The 14,260-nt window shown below is 34.2% G+C and overlaps 1 protein-coding gene across 1 annotated transcript; it reads right to left on the bottom strand.

Moving 5' to 3' along the window:
* Nucleotides 1-1,249: 1,249 nt before the first annotated feature.
* LOC140438682 (uncharacterized) lies at nucleotides 1,250-3,397 on the bottom strand. Its single transcript, XM_072528327.1, has one exon. The coding sequence runs from the start codon at nucleotides 3,395-3,397 to the stop codon at nucleotides 1,250-1,252; it is 2,148 nt and encodes a 715-aa protein (XP_072384428.1).
* Between the last annotated feature and the right edge of the window lie 10,863 nt (nucleotides 3,398-14,260).

The raw sequence follows: 14,260 nt of genomic DNA, 5'->3' as shown, positions 1-14,260 counted from the left end.
ATCTCATCTGTGGTCTTCCTCTTAGTCGTTTACTTTCGTAAGGTCTTCAATGTTGCATTGTAATTGTATTGCGTCTGGATCTAGGTCTTCTAATTCTGGGTCAACGTCAGCTGTTGCATTTGAATGTACAAGTTGCTTATAAAAGCTTTTGTACACATCTGGAATAGGGGGTGGTAATTCTAAGAGATAATCTTTCTTGGCCTTGGAGATTGTAAGTGGCTTCGTATATTTTTTTAATAAAGAGAGTGCAACTGGACAGCCACGACAATTTAACTTTATCCAGCTACGGAAAAGAGTTTCCAGTTCCTCGTCAACCGGCGTGTCCCATCCCAGTTGCTTCTCCCATGTTTTCTGTAACCACAGCTTTGGTAGTAGGGTGACTGGGCAGCTGTAACCTATGGGGTCAAATATTCGTTGTGCTTGGGATAGCATCAATCTTTTGGTTACCGATTTACTTAAAATCTGTTCGATATCTTCGTCATCTTGGTTTATAGATAAAGTGTCATCCAGCTTGTTCCACTTAATTCCCAGAACCACCGTAAAAATGTTAAAGGAATCATTTTGAACTTGGTGAGTAAACTCCCACCCTCTTAAGTCGAATTTTCCTTTAGCCATTATCATATTTGCCTCTTTGATAAAGGTTTTCAATTCTATTTCACTAGCAACACTAGTAACACAGTTGTCCACGTAAAAACTGTTTGACAGTTTCTTAACAGTGTCTGTAGTAAAAGAAGCTTTCGAGTCATACTCATCCACAAGTTTTGACAGATGATATTCTAATGAAGCTCCCAACAAGAACGGCTACTGTTGATTCCAAACACTACCCGTCGATGACGAAACACTTTAAGGTTGTTCTCCTTATCATACCATAGAAATCGAAGGAAATCTCTGTCTTTCGGATGTACACTGATCTGTAGAAAAGCTTTGCTAATGTCTGAAGTTACTACAAATTTCTGCTGTCTGAACCTCAACAAAATAGCGGGAATTAGCTCAATTAAATTCACCCCCTTTTCTAGACACTGGTTCAAAGAAGGGCTATCCTTTTCTCTGGCTGATGCATCGAAAACTGGTCGTATTTTCGTAGTAATGCTACTTGGTTTAATCACTGGCCGGTGTGGTAGGTAATGGGCTTCCTGGTTCCTTTGCTCTTCCACTACCTCCTCAATAATATTGTCATTGAACCACTCTTGAAATACTTGGTCATATGCCTCAAAATAACCATCCTTAGTAATCTTCTTCACCGTGTTATCTAATCTACTTTTTGCCAAGAGTTACTAGGCAGCGCTGGATGTCCCTCCAACCATGGGAGCCTAACTTCATATCGTCCATCGGTGTCAACAGAAATGGTTTCCAGAAAAAGTTTCTTTGCTGCTAATGCGGTTTCATCGCGAGTCTTCCTTTCCACTGGATCATTTATGCCTAGTACGTCGAGCTCCCAAAGATTCGTAATAGGGGCATTATTGACAAAAAGAGAGAGCGAGATCATAGATAAGTTACTATGCGTTTCAACTGGTATCTTTCCCATTAGAGTCCAGCCTAATAGGGTCTCTATCGCTACCAAGTTACAATTCAAAATATGTCTTCTTCCAGTATAAAGTTTGCCCGCGATATCTGATCCTATCAAAAGTTCAATTGGAGTAGAATCATATGAGTCAGATATTTCAATATTTAATTTACGAAGCTCTTCCGTCCAGGGCCCATCGAATATGGAAGATACACTATTGCAAATAACAGCTTGATCCAGTGCTTCAAAGGTACAACTATAAGTATCGTGATTTAATTTCACGTCATAGCAATCATGATTTTGCATCAAATTACTTCCTCCGAATAACCCATGAACGAGACTAATTTTTCCTTTTGACTGATATCCCAAAAATTTAGCTGTCGCCTTCAAAATATATGATTTCTGCGATCCAGTATCAATCAATGCTCGCACATGTCTCGATTTACCTAAATGAGTCATTTTTACGCGCAGCGTCTGCAAAAAAACCTGTGTGTTCGTATTAGAACTATTCGCAAGTGCCTGATCGACTTTCGCTACCGTATCATCTTGTTGTTTTTGCTCCAAATTATTTGCCTTTGTTCTATTAAATGAAAGTGTCGGACACATTAGAGAAACATGTGATCTACTACAAACTAAGCAACTTAAATGACCTCGACATTTTCGAGCTTGATGGCCAATTTTTAAGCATCGAAAGCATGCACCCTTTTGTGCCAAAATATTTCTTTTTTGCTCGTAGGTCAACTTCTGAGCTTTAAAGCAGCCAGTACTGTCGTGCAAATTTTGGCAAAAAAGGCACTTCGTTGTCACTTCTGAATTTATTAGACCCATTGCCGTAGAAAAGTTTTCTTGTGGTATCTGCGATTTCTGACTAGGCCGTTTAACATCTCTATTTGCTGCACTAGGTAGATCAAAGCCTTCCACCGCTAAAGAAATGTGCTGTTCATTATCGACTTCCTTTTTCAAAAAGTGCATGAGATTGTTAAGTCGATTTTCTACAGTAGAAACGCCCACCGTATTTATAAAAGCTTCTGATCCAGCGACCTCGGGTCCCTCGGGAATACGTTGCCAAACTCTCAATAGTTCCGATGGTAAACACGATTCTACTAACGGAAACAGCATCGCCGCGTAATTATCTGATTTTATCCCAAGTGTCTCTAACGCCCGTAATTGAGTTTCGAGATTGTCGTACAACAAAGATAGATCCCTTTTATTGCCAGACGAGGTGTTATTAATTACTAATTTTAGCAACTCCTGCACGTATACCTCTATTTGCAAATCATCCCGCCCGAATCGCGAAAGAAGACAGTCTACCATTTTACCATAATTGTCCCCAGTGGCTGGAAAACTATCAACTAACTGTCTTGCCCGACTACCCATTAACGTACATTGGACCAGATATTCCACTTTATCATTTAAATCTATATCCGGATCATTATGTATCTTTTGAAACTGGGACCAGAAGGGCAACCAGTTTCTGATATTTCCATCAAACTTCTTAAGTTCTAGAGTAGGTAATTTAAATTTACGCCTACCTGATCTGCTGCCTACACTACTTTCCGAGACCATGGAGTCTACCTCTTTACCTGGCTCGTCCCGCGGCTTCTGTAGAAAATCCTCAGCCTGTGTGTTCAGGTCGGTAAATTTCCTTAGATAAACTTCGCTGCCATCTATCTCTGCCAACAAGTCTGCTTCACTTTCATCACTTTCCAACAGACACTGGTATATATCGCTGTCAACTTTCCTTAGATCCTCATATTTTTGTTTCAAAATTTCTAAGGTCACCATGATTAAACGTACCTTTCCTTCCGGCACCGACAACAGCTCTTCCAACTCTTTCGCCGATTTAGTAAAGGTGGTACGGAGTACTTTACGGTGCTTTTTGTTTTGATCCATGATTCACAATGCACACTTGAACAAACTACACACGTTTATCGGAACAACAACAAATTAAACGTGCGGTCAAGTGTGTCCGGTTAGATCACTACACTTTCGGCACACCCGGTATACTCAAAAACGATTATTCCCGTAAACTGCCCGTCCTGTCACGGTCGCCAAATGTTGGTTGTATCAATGTAAATCTACCCGTTCTACATCAATATCGTTCGATGGAATAAAAGTCCAAAATTATTAACAATAACTTCTATTCAAAAATTACAGGCAGTTTTAAAATGAAATAATTCTAAAGAATATATCGGTGGTAAGTTCACAAAGGTACTGATTTTACAATCTTTTATATTAATACAAACATGCCACGGCTTCTCCGAAATAAAAATATAATCAAAGCGGGAAGTCGTTAAATTTAATTACACATTCTAGACGTGAGATATAAACATAAAAACCACGTCGCCCTAATATTTAGAATAAACATCTTTTAAGTGCGTCTTATGCTTAATAAGCAATAATACTACTAAAATAATCTACTGAGTGTCTCTGACACTATTTATGTCGAAACTTACCAAAATATTATTTGACTTAAATTCAATATTTGATAATTTATTTAAAAAATGTTGTGTATTTTTTATAAATGTGTCATTTTTATTTGCAAATAGTTGTATCATATTTATTAAAAATTTTGATAGTTCACTACAAGGAGAATTCATGGTACTACAAATGCGTTTAAGTGGTATATTCGTTTTATGAACTTTCGGTACTCCATAAAAATGAGGGGTGTAATGAGGGGTCTTAGTGCAATGGGATGTAATTAATCTTCTTTGCTAACTTGGTAAACAATCTTTAAACTTGAATAAAGTTCCATATATTCTGTTTTCCAAAGTCTTTGTTGGATCCTTTGTTAATTTTGTATAAGGTTTGTTTATTATTGGATCTTTAATTTTGTTTTCATATTGAATTTTATCCATTATCACAGTTGCATTCCTCTTGTCTGCTGGTAGGAAATTTTCCAATCCAAGATTACATAATCCTCTGTATTCTTCCTTTTTATGGATTGGTAAACATTGAGATATTTTTTCCACTGAGCTTATTATGTCTAATTTTGGAATAGATGGATGAGTAACAACAAAGTTTAGACTCTTTGACAGTATTAAACTCTTCGTTGAATTTAAATGTCTATTTTATAGATTGAGAACTGTCGCTAATATGTCATTATTTCTATTGAGGTTATCTAAAGTGTGTATACTGTTTTGTTCCAAAAGAATATTAAATTTATTTAAATGTATATTTCTTTGTTTCTTATATGAATTTTCATATACTATAAGTAAACTAAAAATAATTTGATCAAAATCAGAATTTGATATTACATTGAAAAGCAAATCTTCAATGCTGACAATATCTTGTTCAACAAAAAATAAATTAGATATATGAAATTGCAACCTTTCGCGGATCATGGACAATAATTTTTTAAGTAACAGGAGAATTTTACTGTCATCATGACATGTGGTTGTCTTTTTAAAGACAAATTACATGCTATGATTTTTTCTGATGGATATTCTTAAGTTAAACTTGATTTCATGTAATCGAATGAACTATCTTACAAGTAAAGTGGTCCCATGGTCCCAGGACCGCATCTCAACAATATTGGCAATATCATTTTAAAGTCTACTGTAAAATGTATAACATATGTCTGATTTGGCAATATAAATGAGTCAGATAAAATTAAATTATTAGAAGAATTTTTCACCATGTAACAACAAAACAAAATTTGTTTAATTTAAATCATGAATGTGTTGCTTGTGTGAGTCCATTTCAAAAGGTAAGAGAAATAATAAGTTAGACTTACTCACAATCAATTTAATTTAACTAATCGGACGACCGGTTTCGCTTTCTATAATATGCAAAGCATCTTCAGGTCACGATACAAAGTTAAAATGATGCCGGTACTCTATTAATTGATGGTTGAAAGAACATGGTTCAAACTATCTTGGATTGTTGATTGGAGAACTCAGGTCAACTATTGTAATTGTTTAACAGTAAACGGGGAAGTTCTTGAGCAACAACTTTATCAAAGAAATTTTGATAACTACAAGATTATACAATTGCACACCCACACAATCTATACATCCATTCCTATTCATTGTCTTACAACTATCACCTTCCAAAACAAAACATAAAATCTCAATAAATAACACACATTTCATAAATATATCTCCAGAATAAACTTAAATAACTTTAAAGAAATTAATGGTATAGAACATTACTTTCATAAAACAAACAATACATTCCACCTATCTCTACTTCATTGGATAAAATCTGTCTCCTCAAGAACTTCCCCGTTTACTGTTAAACAATTACAATAGTTGACCTGAGTTCTCCAATCAACAATCCAAGATAGTTTGAACCATGTTCTTTCAACCATCAATTAATAGAGTACCGGCATCATTTTAACTTTGTATCGTGACCTGAAGATGCTTTGCATATTATAGAAAGCGAAACCGGTCGTCCGATTAGTTAAATTAAATTGATTGTGAGTAAGTCTAACTTATTATTTCTCTTACCTTTTGTTTAATTTACTTTAAATTTATTTAATGTTTGTATTTTGAGAACGATTTCCGAAGTGGAAATTGAAACGTCAATAAACTAACTTTAACCTTTAATTGTTGCTTATTCCCGTTTAAATAGTAATTAATTTAAAATGCCATAAAAAAATAGCATCAGAACAATATTAAGAAACCTTATCTTATTTGTTCTTATTCTGATCTTACATTCAGATAAAAAAATTACAAAGAAAAAAAAAAAAAAAAAAAAAACAAAAAGAGAAATCAAACGATTTCTAATTAGCGAAACCGAATTCAAGTCTTAACCACTGTGTTTCCTAAAATTTGCGAAACAAACAGCTGGATGAATTACTCGGCAAGGGAATCTAAAATTGCATTCCACAAGCCGTTCATCCTAGTCAGAATTCGTAGTGAATTCAGTTTCTCGTACTTCCAACGAAGTAAATAACAAAACAGAATGACGGTATTAGATTTTTGTTTTGATAAAGTGCAGCAACAACCGTTGATACGTATTGCGACCTCCTTAAGTCTCTTCAGAACGGTATAGCAGTTCATTCAGAGCAGTGGCTATACCGTTCTGAAGAGACTTAAGGAGGTCGAAATACGTATCAACGGTTGTTGCTGCACTTTATCAAAACAAAAATCTAATACCGTCATTCTGTTAAATTACAAAGACTTCAAAATTTTGTTTACAGCTTGTTATATATTCATATGCATAATGTTAAGAGGTTGTATTAAATTCTTAATTAAGGCATTAAAGTTTGTGAATTGTGAATTGATTACAAGAATTAATTCAAGACAAATAATAACGGTCCATACTTTAATCACTCTCCAACAATTGTGAATGACTATGCAGTAAGAATTGAATATGTGTACAAAGTTATTGCTTCGCAATATGATAATTTCAATTTCCTCAGTAAGAGCTGGTAGACTAAAGAATTTAATTTTTATTTGTGAGGTTACACAAAATATAGAAATATATTTTAGGTTTCCAGTGAACAAAAAAGGTACAATATTTTATTGTGAAAAAATGATATCCTATAACCGTTAATATTACTCAACTCTTTATACAGTTTGTAACCTTCGTAACCTAACCTTTTTGTATACCTTTGTAACCTCGGTGGCCTTTTCAAGCTTTTTTCGGTAAGAACAAAGTCGAATAAAGTTTTATCTCTCTATCTATTCTAACTTAACATCATCATCATTAACTGCATTTTATTTGGGTATGTTAAAACTTTGAATTTTGATAAAATGGTAGTAAAATGTATAAAATTGACGACTTGAAATATAAATTTTATATGTTACTAAAAATTCATCAATATAATTATCTACTTTGCCCTTTCGTTCTTCTTTCATAAATTGCAGAATCTCATCAATCACCCAGGATTTTACTTTGTCTGTAATTAGTGACAATATTTCTTTCTTAACAGTTTTCGTGACTTCGACTATTTTATTTATTTTTTCGTCCAGACTCCTGAGTCCAACTCCAGAGCTGGTTTTTTACATCAAGTAACGCGTTACTAAGCATATCCATGATTTGAGTTCTGATCTCTGGATCAATGATTTTTCTTCTATTGTAAGTAGTTCTGTTTTGTTTTCAGTTTCTTTTATTGTATTCTAAATTCCGCTACTAACAAATTGTGATTAGATTTTATACGCGCTCCTGGATAAGTTTTGGCTGTTTTACAGGTATTTCTATATCTTTGATTTACGATTATATAATCAATTTCATATTGTATGATAGTACCATCTATTTTTCCTTCATTTAAGTGAGCTGTATGAATCTGGTTGCTTTATTGACACATTAAATCACAAAATTAAAATTAACGCATAAACATATTACCTATAAAAGAATTGTTCAATTCTGCCTTGATCAATCAAGCTTGCCTTGATTTCATTTGACAAGTTAATAAAGTGGTGGATTTTTAAAAATCATCAAATATATTTTTTTTTGGATAGGGTTTTTAGTGACTAGGTGAGTATTAATTGGTCATCTAAATGAAATGTTCTCCCATATTTGTTACTACTAGATAAATGCAATAATAACACAAACAATAATTTATCAATTGACATTTAAAAGAATTTTGTCAGAATAATGTCATTTATGTATTTAGAATAATGAAGTGTTTTTGGATGTACAGTAATAATTTTTGAAAAATTTTTAAACATAAAAATAGGTTTTGTATATTAAAAAAAGATGAGAGACTGTGATAAATTTTATCAACATTATAATACATCTTCGTTGATACAACCTCATTAAGTTTGTAAGTAGTGAATTTTTTAATTAATTATACCAACGCCAACAATATATTCATCACATTTGTAGCTCCCTGATGAAGGACATAACCAATGTCCGAAAGCTTGGAATAAAGATTTAAAAGAGTACACGTTTTATTTTTTATTGCTGCAAACCCAATATTTAACGTTTACTTCCTTACGTTGTCAGCAAATACTTCTGGTTATATATATATATATATATATATATATATATATATATATATATATATATATATATATTATATATATATTTATATATATATATATATATACATATATATATATATATATATATATATATATATATATATATATATATATATATATATATATATATATATGTATAGGTATAGGTTTAATATACATACTTCCAAAGTTACGCTAACAAATTAATTAAAATATGTGGGGCTCAAATTGTTTATCAACTATACGCTAATAAACTAACCTGTGCGAGGCTGAAAACCACTCTAAAGATTTTAACGCACATATTATAGGGGTAATTCTTAGAATTATTCCCATTTCTCTATTTTGGAGTTTCTGTAATTGAGAAGTATGATTTATGTTGAATACATACAGAATACACGTTGATTTATTGATTTATTAACACCGTGACCCTTTTCTACATTGACCGATCTTTTGATATTTTAGACCCAAAATAAAGCTTTCTGGATATCTTGTTTAAAATGTAACCTAAATGATCAATAAAAATGTTAATACAAAAAACTCCAAATATGTTATGAATGTTACAATTTCTCATTATTGAATTTTAAGTTAATTTTGCAAAAGTTACAATATTATCTATTTTTATTTTTGTGTTCTATTAACCAAATACTCTCTTAATCAAATATAAAAAGCATAAGAGGAGCGGAATGTGACTCAGATCACTTTTTGGTAAGAGCAGCTTATAAAATGAATGCTAATATAAAGGAAGACAATCAAAGGGACAAAAATATCAAAAAACAATTCAACACAGCAATACTAAAAGATAATACGACACAGAAGAAGTACGAATAACGAATAACCAGCAGACTAAACGAAGAACCAGAAACATTAGACCCGGAAGAAAAGTGGGAAAGCATAAAAGAAGCAGTTTTAAACATCAGTAAAGAAACATTAATTAAAAGTAATAGAAAACAAAAAGCAAAAGAATGGTATGATGAGGAATGTCAAAAAATAGCAGAAGATATTAGAAAAATAAGAATAAAAAACTTAGTAATAATAGTAAGAAATAATAGTGACATTAGGCACACAAGAATATAGAGAATTGAGGAGAATTATGAAGAGAACATGTAGAAATAAAAAAAGAAAATACAACGAAGAGAAACTCAAAGTGATAGAGGAAAAATTCCGAAAAAAGGAAATAAGATCCTTCTACCAGGAGACAAGAAAAATGGAAAGGGAATATCAGAAACATAACCCTTATATGAAAAATGAGGAAGAATTGTATATTAATAAATAAACCTGGGGAAATAATAAGAAATTGGCAAACTTAGAAATCTAGTTACCTACTTCCTATCCCTCCCTGGTGAAGGGCAGCAGCGATCATCAGTACCAGTTCAAGGCGTAGAGGAAATGATCCTGGACCGGCTTGAAACTGGATTACCACAAGCATGACTGGAGCAGTTTAAATGGTTGTGGTACTGCGATGGGGAAGGCAACGGGAAAACCACCCCATTATATTTTCCACAAATCTAAATGGCAGACGAGAAAAAGAAAATGGCCCTCAGTCCGGGGCACCCCTTAAATGGGGAGAGGGTGCGAAGAATCCCCCCGTCAACTACCCAAGAAAGTGCACAGAGAATACAAATATACGACCGAATAGTACGCATTGTCACCTGGAACGTACGCAGCTTATTTATGTCCGGGAAACTGGCAAACACTGAAGCCGAGATGGTAAGACTGAAAATAGACATATTGAGGATGAGTGAAGTAAGATGGCCTGGATCAGGAATACAAAAAACAAAACATGGATACTATTCAGGTGGAACCGACCCAGAACATCAATATGGAACTGCTATATTATTGTCGAACAAAATTGCTCAATCAGTCATAGACTTCATCCCTCTAAATGATAGAGTAGCAATGTTGAAATTACAAACAACTCACAGAAAACTAAATATTATTCAGGTCTATGCTTCAACAAGTGACAAGTCAGACGAAGAAATCGAAAAATTTTATAACAACATAGATGAAATAATGAGACTGACAAAAAGAGGTGAGATAACGATGATCATGGGTGACTTTAACGCTAAAATTGGTCGTGGTGCTGAAGGAGACCACATAGGAGCATACGGTCTAGGTACCAGAAATAATAGAGGAGATAGACATGTACAATTCTGCGTAGAAAACAATCTGTTAATTGCCAATACCTTCTTCAAACAACATCCTAGAAAGCTATACACATGGAAATCACCTGCAGACAGAAAAGACAAAATTGTTAGAAATCAAATTGACTTCATTTTGCTCAATAACACCTTTAAGAAATACATACAATCTACGAAAACATACCCTGGAGCTGATATACATAGCGATCACAATCCAGTTATAATGGATTTTAGATTAAAAAGATTTCTCAGAATTATCCATACACGAATTTACAAGAAGTGCGAGTTCCAGATGAGTGACACTCAATTCGGATTTCGAAACGGATTGGGAACACGAGAGGCTCTTTTTGCTTTAAATGTGTTAACGCAACGATGCAGAGACATGAATGTGGATGTATATGCATGTTTTATTGACTATCGAAAAGCATTTGACTGCGTTAACCATCAAAAGATGATCGAAATTCTGAGAACAACTGGAGTTGACGAACAAGACTTGCGAATTATCTCAGAACTATACTGGCACCAAACGGCAACAATTGAAATAGAGCACACAACATCCGAAGACATACAAATCCGACGAGGAGTGAGACAGGGTTGCGTCTTATCACCGCTACTCTTTAATTTGTATTCGGAGTCTATATTCAGAGAAGCATTAGACGAGGTCCAAGGCGGAATTAAGATTAACGGAATCAGCATAGACAACATCAGATATGCTGATGATACCGTCTTAATAGCAAGCAACGCACAAGAACTACAAAATATAATAAATGCGGTAGTTCACCACAGCGAAATGTTCGGTTTACATCTAAACGTTTCCAAAACTAAAACTTTAGTATTTTCAAAGACACCAATAAACGTACAGGTGTATGCCAAGGGTCAAATAATAGAACAGGTAAATTCCATAAAATATTTGGGAACAAATATCAATAGTCAGTGTAATCCAAAAAAAGAAATCCTGTCAAGAACCGAACAAGCAAGGAAAACATTCATGAGCATTAAAACATTTTTTACAAGATCAGACCTTAGTCTACAGCTTAGAATCCGAATGATCAAATGTTACGTTTTTTCTGTCTTACTGTATGGCTGTGAAAGTTGGACAATGGACTCCGAAGTAGAAAAAAGAATAGATGGCTTTGAGATGTATATATACAGACGAATGTTGAGGATTCCATGGGTACAAAGAGTTACTAATGTTGAGGTACTTCGTCGCATGTGTAAACAAAAAGAATTACTAAGAATAATCAAAGAAAGGAAAATGCAATACTTGGGTCATGTGCTGAGAGGCGAAAGATATGAATTACTTCAAGTTATACTGGAAGGAAAAGTACAGGGCAAAAGATCAGTAGGAAGACGCCAGAACTCGTGGCTGAAAGACCTGAGGAGATGGTTCGACCGCTCATCCGCAGAGATCTTTCGCGCAGCAGTTTCCAGAACTACAATTGCCATTTGGATCGCCAACCTTCGAAAGGAGACGGCGCAATGAGAAGAAGAAACTTAGAAACTTATTGGCAAATAGAAACACCTACGAGGAAAGAAATAGAAAATGAAATAAGAGGACTAAAAAACAATAAAAGCTCAGGAATAACAGAAATATCGGCGGAAATGCTAAAAGCAGGAGGAAAAAGACTACACAAGGAGATACATGGCCTGATAAAAAGTATATGGGAAACAGAAAGAATGCCAGAAGAATGGGCTAGGGCAAGCATATGCCCTATATATAAAAAAGGAGACAAAATGAGAAGTGAAAATTATAGAGGTATCGCGTTGCTAGAAGTCGTGTACAAAATATTGACAAACATCATAACAAAAAGCTGAATCAATACACGGAAAAGATATTGGGCGAATATCAGGCAGGATTCAGAAGTAAGAGGTCGACGACAGACCAAATATTTGCATTAAAAGAAATCCAAACTTCGTGCTACGAACATAAAATAGCAGTATACGTTCTGTTCGTCGACTTTAAATAGGCCTACGATACGGTAAAGCGGCAACAGATGTACGCACTAATGAAAGAAATGGCCTACCAAGTAAAATCGTCAGGATGGTTAAGATGACTATGGATAACTGCACAAACGAAATAGCATGAAAGGGACATAAATCAAATAATTTTGAAACAAAGGAAGGACTAAGACAAGGAGACCCACTATCAACGTCTCTTTTTAATGTAATACTGGAAAGAATAATTAGAAAAAGTAAAATAAACACACAGGAAACGATTTTTAAAAATGGCCATCAATGTATAGCATTCGCAGATGATCTAACACTATTAATAACAAGTAAGAAAGAGCTAAAAAAATAATTAACAATATAATAAAAGAAGCAACAATTTTTGGTCTTCTCATAAATAAGGAAAAGACAAAATACATGATAATGGGAGAAACAGATAAAGAAAAAGAAGACAATTCCACATTGGAGGTAGAAGGAGAAAATTCATACGCATTTATAAGTTTCAGAATTTACTTACCTGGGTGTAAAAGTAGATGAAAATGAACACATGCAAGGGGAGATAAAAGCAAGAATAGCAAAAGCAAACAAATCGCATAACAGAAGTCAGCAACAGATACGGACTAGCTCTTAACATAAAGAAAACCAAATTTATGACAATTAGTAAAAAACCAATACTAAACGCTCAACTTACAATCAACCAACAGAATATCGAAAGAGTCGAGCAATATACATATCTAGGCACCAATTTAAATAGCCAATGGGACCACTCAACAGAAATTAAACAGCGAATAATAAAAGCAAAAGCAGCATTCGTTAGAATGAGAACTATTTTCAACAGTCGAGACATATCATTAAAAACAAAATGCCGTCTATTGAACTGCTACATATTCACAGTTCTGCTCTACGGAATGGAAGCATGGACACTGACTGTTGCATCTATGAATCGGCTCGAAGCTTTCGAAATATGGTGTTATAGGCGCATCTTACGTATATCCTGAGTTGACAGAGTTACTAATGTGGAGGTCCTGCGTAGAATGGGGAAAGAATGTGAAATTCTCATGACCGTCAAAACTAAAAAGTTGGAATATCTAGGTCATGTAATGAGAAACCAAGAACGTTACGGCCTTCTCCAGCTGATTCTCCAAGGGAAAGTAAATGGTAAGAGAGGACCGGGAAGAAGACGCATTTCCTGGCTTCAAAATTTGCGAAAGTGGTATAACACGACTACCATTGAACTGTTCCGCGCTGCAATAAGCAAAGTGAAGATAGCCGTGATGATCGCCAACGTCCGGAACGGATAGGCACTTTAAGAAGAAGAAGAAACAAAAAGTATGAAGCATTGCGTCCATTAATGAAATCCAAATATGTCTCAAGAAAAACAAAAATAAGAATCTACAAAACAGTTATCAGACCTAGAGCTACATATGCATGTAAAACATGGGTGCTTAAAAAATCAGAAATAGACCGTTTAGAAAGATGGGAGAGGAAAATACAACGAGCAATGTATGAAGGCGTGAAAATAGATGGACAATAAAGAAGAAGAAATAATAAGGAACTTGAAGAACTATATAATGAACCAAAAGTAACGACGGCAATCAAAGCACAGAGAATCCGATACTTAGGACACATCAAAAGAATGGGAAAGGCGAGAATGCAAAAAATGATTCTATTACGTAAACCAATACAAAAAGACGAATAGGAAGACCAAGAAGGAGATGGAAGGACAGCGTATATGAAGACTTAAAAAAAGTAATATT

This window comes from Diabrotica undecimpunctata, chromosome 4 (assembly GCF_040954645.1).
Source record: "Diabrotica undecimpunctata isolate CICGRU chromosome 4, icDiaUnde3, whole genome shotgun sequence".
In the NCBI taxonomy this organism is placed as follows: Eukaryota; Metazoa; Arthropoda; class Insecta; order Coleoptera; family Chrysomelidae; genus Diabrotica; species Diabrotica undecimpunctata.
The sequence above is the reverse complement of the archived record's forward strand: the minus strand, read 5'-3'. Positions and strand labels throughout refer to the sequence as shown.